This window comes from Macadamia integrifolia, unplaced genomic scaffold, assembly GCF_013358625.1.
Source record: "Macadamia integrifolia cultivar HAES 741 unplaced genomic scaffold, SCU_Mint_v3 scaffold3692, whole genome shotgun sequence".
Taxonomy (NCBI): domain Eukaryota; kingdom Viridiplantae; phylum Streptophyta; class Magnoliopsida; order Proteales; family Proteaceae; genus Macadamia; species Macadamia integrifolia.
In genome coordinates, this window is record NW_024869734.1 from 1 (window position 1) to 5749 (window position 5749).

The 5749-nt window shown below is 37.3% G+C and overlaps 1 protein-coding gene across 1 annotated transcript; it reads left to right on the top strand.

Annotated features, from left to right (window-relative positions):
* The first annotated feature begins 1607 nt into the window (after window positions 1–1607).
* On the top strand, window positions 1608–3813 carry LOC122068319 (11-beta-hydroxysteroid dehydrogenase A-like). The gene is made up of 6 exons (XM_042632197.1): window positions 1608–2157; window positions 2339–2531; window positions 2721–2806; window positions 2891–3022; window positions 3105–3269; window positions 3357–3813. The coding sequence occupies exons 1-6, from the start codon at window positions 1975–1977 to the stop codon at window positions 3552–3554; spliced, it is 957 nt and encodes a 318-aa protein (XP_042488131.1). The 5' UTR covers window positions 1608–1974; the 3' UTR covers window positions 3555–3813.
* The last annotated feature ends 1936 nt before the right edge of the window (window positions 3814–5749 follow it).

The following is a 5749-nucleotide window of genomic DNA, read 5'->3' on the forward strand; positions in this document are numbered from 1 at the left end:
AAAAAAAAAAAAACAAACAAACAAACAAACAAACAAAAAAGGGTAATAAAGCCCGTCAAAGAGACTTCACTTTTTTATCAAAGAAGATGTTGAGATGTTCAAAGTTAATAGAATTATGGACTTATACCGGTTATCTCAAACCTTAGATGTGTCTTTCTATAACATTAGATGATGTCAAACTAATAACTTAATCTTTGGGTTAGATTCCCTTCCTCAAGTTGTATTTTTTAGACTTATTTTACTTAACAAGAAGAAGAGTAGCTGCAATGGCGAAGAAATTGGTTATCTCCTTTGTATTTTATTATTGCCATTTTTTTTAGTGAGATATCGTTGTCATTCTCACATTACTACTACTAACTGCTGACTGTTACTAGCTTCACATGCATAAAAAACCTTTGCGGTGAGGTAGTGAAGATCCAATGGCTGGGGTGCATACTAGGGCCCTCCTAGCCGTTGGACCTCACTACCACTCATCCCTCACCACAGAGGATTTGAACCCAGCTTCACACATAACTTTCCATGAAATAACTTTTCCCACTACATACATACAATAATGTTACCCAGTATAACTCATACCCTCCCACCACGTAAGACATCCTTTTGCATGGTGCCATGCATGTTGGATTATATTTGTTGTGGCTAGAAATCGTCCTAGGCTTCTTTCGATTCTTGTAAAGTGAAACAAACACTAGAGAGTGAGCGTCAGGTTGGTGACTCTCCGATGCCTAAGACAGACCTTTAAACAAATATTTCTGATTTAGAATGGAAAAAGATCGGTCTTTTGAGAAGGGGTTTACCTGGGTTTTTATAATAGGAGATGGCGGTGCCCACGAAAAGTCCCGATTTGGAAATTGTCCATTCTAGGTAGGAGTCTAAATCTCGTAAGAGTTATAATGGGAGAGTGAATTTGAAGATCGTTTTTGTTATGAAAGCATTCCCATGTTGGCCATATCTCGGAAGATATGGGGAGATTCCTTTCCTTCTGAGGGAAGGTTATTATAACGGATGTCCTTCCTGGATTTACTCCGTGTCTTGTGATACACGGGTTAGGCTCGATCAGTTTCCCCTTTTTTTAGGGAGTATCTCTTGATGGTGTTGTTTCAGACTTTGAATAGATCGGCAGAGGGCTCAACGTAGTTACCCATCCCACTTGGCGAGTGGCCTTCACTCGCCAAGAAGGGTTCACCTTCGTACTGTCCGGTTACACATTTTTTTTCTTGGTAGAAATTCGAAGTTTATGCATGGAAGGAATAAACAAAGAAAAGAACTTTTTATGGAAAGACGGTATTGAATAGAATAAGAATATGAGAAAAAAAGACTATCGGTAAGTGAAGGGGCAGTGCTCGGTAGGCACATTGATCTTCCAAACCCTATAAAAGGTGGAAATGTTTACCATATTGATGCTTTCAGTTATATTTCCATTGGCCCCCGTCCAAGTAAGTATACGACCCACGCTCAGGGACAGAGAACTCGAATTTGGCTCCTCTCCAATTCTTGATTTACAAATTTTTCACCAATTCTTCACCAATGAGTGACATTTGTCCTCATTCGATCCAATGGTTGTAGATGAAGTTGTTTTTTTAACTTTAAACCTTATTCCCAAAACACCATACCACCAAACCACAAAACCGTTTAAACCTAAACCACCTGCTATATGAAGCACAAGGACGAAGAAGAATCAAGGACGAAGCTGTGAACCCTTCTTCCTTCCCTATTTTCAAGGATGATCTGAAACTGCAAGCGAAGAAGGAAGAGAATAACAAGGAGGAAGAAGAATCCCCTTCCGGCCCAAAAGCTATAAGCTTAAAAACAAGAAGGCCTGAACAATGCCCCTCTATCTATGGCAGAGGGCTTGGAGGCACTGCAAGACTATATAGAGCCAAAGGATCCCTTTGTTATCCATTAACTCTAGAACTCCAAAAATTAAGGGCAGGATCGCTTTCCCCTCCCGTCTCTGTTTTTGTTAATAGAGCCATGGAATTGATTCAGAATCTACTGAACTTAGTGATTCCCCCAATCACGGTAGTTTTTATTTTTCTCATTCTACCTTTTCTCTTCGTTTTCAAGTTCATCAATTTTATATTCAGAAATCTATTCCCTGAGAAAATGAGGGGAAAAGTAGTACTCATCACTGGTGCATCTTCAGGTATTGGAGAGGTTAGTTTCAATTTTTGTTCCTCATGAATCAGTTATGATTAGAGACATAAGAATCCTGTTTCTTTAGAAATTTAAAATTTATGTTTTTGAATAGATTTATCCTTTCTACCCCCAAAAAAAAAAAAAAGAGAATCTTTCTTGTGATTGTGTATTATCTCCTTTCCATTCTATTGATTTGCAGTATCTGGCATATGAATATGCGAAGAAAGGTGCATATCTAGTCCTTGTTGCAAGAAGAGAGGACAGCCTTACTACAGTTGCAGAGAGGGCTAGACATCTTGGTTCCCCTGATGTGTTAGTTATTCCTGCAGATGTGTCGATAGTTGATCAATGCAAGCGATTCATTGATGAAGCTGTGAACCATTTTGGCCGATGTAAGTATTAATTGAGACTCGGGTAGAACTCATCCTTAAAAGTTAGCCATTAAAGAGAAGGTGCCCAAATCCTTATAGCCTTCACATCAGACTATTAACACCCGATTTGGAATTATTGTTTTCCCACCGCATCTGCAATTTTGATTTTCTATTTTGATTCATTATTTGATCAAATGTTTTGATTTCCAGTGGATCATCTGGTATGCAATGCTGGGATTGGTAGCTATTGTGCATTCGAAGATATGCCTGATGTCACAAAATTTTTACCTGTGATGGTATTTCCATCACTCATATTTCCCTTGTTAAGTGAGAAGATTTGTAATCTCTATTGAACACTTTGGATTGTGTGTACTGTGTAGGATGTGAACTTCTGGGGATCAATCTATCCCACTTATTTTGCAATTCCTCATCTCAAAAAGTGCAGAGGCAAGATCATTGTGAATGCATCAGTAGCTGGGTGGATGGTTGCACCAAGAGGAAGTATATATGGAGTAAGAAGGAGGCATCGACTCATCCTTTGTTTTTCTTATAATTTCTTCTCTTTTAACTAAATCCCTTTTGCCAATCTTTCAGGCAAGCAAAGCTGCATTAATACACTTCTATGATAATCTGAGAATCGAAGTAGCCCCGGAGATTGCGATTGTGGTAATTAGTCCTGGTTTCGTAGAATCAGAGATTACCCAAGGCAAACTGCTAACTAAGAAAGGGGAAGTTGAAGTTGATGGAGGAGTAAAAAATGTAAGACTCACTTAAATAGCTATGAGTCTGTCTCTTTCTTCTTCTGTTTTTTTCTTTCAATTATGTGAAATGGGTATTGTTGAACAGGTCCTACGAGGAACTGGAATTCCCTTTGAGAGTGCAGGGGACTGTGCAAAGGCTATTGTGACTGGCGCATGCCGTGGAGACAAATACATCACAGAGCCATGGTTGTATAACATGCTTTACCTCCTAAGGATCTTCTGCCCTGAGTTGGTTGAATGGATTTCCCGCTTGCAATACCATACCATGCCAAGCCCCACTTGAGACTTGAGGCTTGAGACTTAGAGAGAGATTGATGAAACTATGAGATGTTATATTGGTGCGTTAGGTAAACAGTCGGCATCTTAGTATATCCGATTGATGAAACCATGAGATGTTATATTGGTGTGTTAGGTAAACAGTCGGCATCTTAGATCCCGACAGTCAGCATCTTAGTATGTCTCGCCAATTACCTTTTGTATGGATCTTTTTGTTATTGTATTGTATATGAATTGAGAACTAAATATTCAAAGCTCTTGCTAAAGACTGAAGTTCTGGTTTCATGGGTACAATGTGGTTGCCCTCAATATTGGGTTGGCCCTAATGTTTTTTAAGACCTAGATAGACCCGATGATTTAATGGTTGGACCGTCACTTCGACACAAATTTTGGTTTAATTCCCTTGTTGAACCAGGGATACTTGAGAACCGAAAGGACTGCACCAAACCACTATGAACTGTCCTAAACCGTTCAACCCAGACATTTGAACCGTTTGGTTTCTATTCCAATGACTTGATTTGGAGTCTTATTTTCATACAAGAAAATTCTAATTTGAAGTCCTTGATTGTGGGCCCTTAATCAACACCTCAATTAATGGGTATTGATTAGCTCGAGTTTTGGTAAACAGAAAACTTAAACATTAAAAAGAATAAAATAAAAGAAGTAGATCAAGTCCACAGATTTGGATTATCTCCAGTCTAGGGTAGTGTTGGAGAGGGACCATTGAGGAGAATGAAAGAGACACACTCACTGGTCCTTCGGAGCTGGAGAGGATTTGAATCCCAAGTTTACAACATTTATCTCTGCCCTCCTAGCCAGGTGATGCGCCACTAATAGTATCAACTATTTATAAATACTAATATTCTTAAAGGGTTTATCAAATTTATCAAAAAAAAATTTTTTTAATCAAAATTAGTCCATCCGATAACAAAATGAAAAGCTCACAAGGCCATCCTTTTTTGTGGCCCGCATTAACAAGTTTACAATATCATCAAAAAAATCCTTATATCTATTTCCTCCAACCCTTGCTCTTTGGATGATAGTAACCCTTGTAGTGATCCTCGGATATGTCCAACCTTTGCGATCCTTGAAAATTCAGAATTTATAAAAAAAAACAAGCAGTGGTTTTTTTTTTTTTTGGGTAAAGAACATAAAAGAGAAAGAAATCATTGATTAAGGAAGCTGATTACATCATCAGTAGAGTAGTCAAAAAATTAGTTCTTCTATGGATAATTAAGTACGGAATTTGTTTAAACAAAAGCATCTCAGTAGAAAACTTGAAACAGAAATTAGCCAAAAAGAGAATTATAGGCATAAAAAATTAAAAGAATTAAGCTCCAAGGCCATGATCCAATGATTGTCAGATTTATGGGCTTAATTAATTATGTTGCATAAACTAGTTCGCTCCACTCTCAAGTTTAGGGATATGTTTGTCCAATCCATTATGGTTTAGGATTTTGAGTGAAGGACAATATTATAAAGCCATTGAAGATTTAAATTATGAACCTTTAGGCTCAAGCCCATTGTTTTGATAATTTAAAAGGGTCAATTGATTATTGTGGTTCAAATAATCGAACCAAGATGAACCAAATAAGATTGAGACCAACCTAATTAAACCAGTTCAAAGCTGAACCGAATCGACTGAGTTGAGTTGACCCGAAAACCTGACCTGATGACCCATATTTTTTACCCACATAGGTTTTTGGTGGGTCGCCAAAAAATTCGTCAGTGTTGACTTTTTCTACATTGACCAGTGTTGATCAGAAAGAATTATTGTAAAAAAAAAAAAAAAATCTTATTTCTCACAATCAAAAAAATTATAGGAAATTTCTCCAAATTTATTTCTCTCTTCTCTCTCCTCCATCTTAGCACTTTTGGACTCAAAAGATCTCACAATCAATTGTGGGTTTCTCTCTTTTAGGAAAGAGAAAGTTGTTACCCTATCTCCCCATTCCCTATAAATACAACTCATGTAAGAGGAGGGGAGACAATTCATTATTCTTCTAGTTTTCTTTAGTTGCTCTCTCTCTCTCCCTCTCTCTCTTTAGTTTTAGTTCTTCTCTATTTTTGCTTTAATCACTTTTGTAATAGTTTTTTTTATGTCAATTAATGCAAACACTCTTTTATTCTTATTCAGCCTTTTTATGTTTATGATTTATGCAATTGAGTTGTAATTTTTTAAGTTATAGTTCTAGGCTTAGA

What these genes read in the sequence shown, in the direction of transcription:
- LOC122068319 (XM_042632197.1), top strand. Translation starts at nt 1,975, where the DNA reads ATGGAATTGATTCAGAATCTACTGAACTTAGTGATTCCCCCAATCACG. An exon ending in TGTGAACCATTTTGGCCGAT is followed by an intron (nt 2,532 to 2,720) that starts GTAAGTATTAAT and finishes TTTGATTTCCAG; the next exon opens with TGGATCATCTGGTATGCAAT. An exon ending in CAAGAGGAAGTATATATGGA is followed by an intron (nt 3,023 to 3,104) that starts GTAAGAAGGAGG and finishes CCAATCTTTCAG; the next exon opens with GCAAGCAAAGCTGCATTAAT.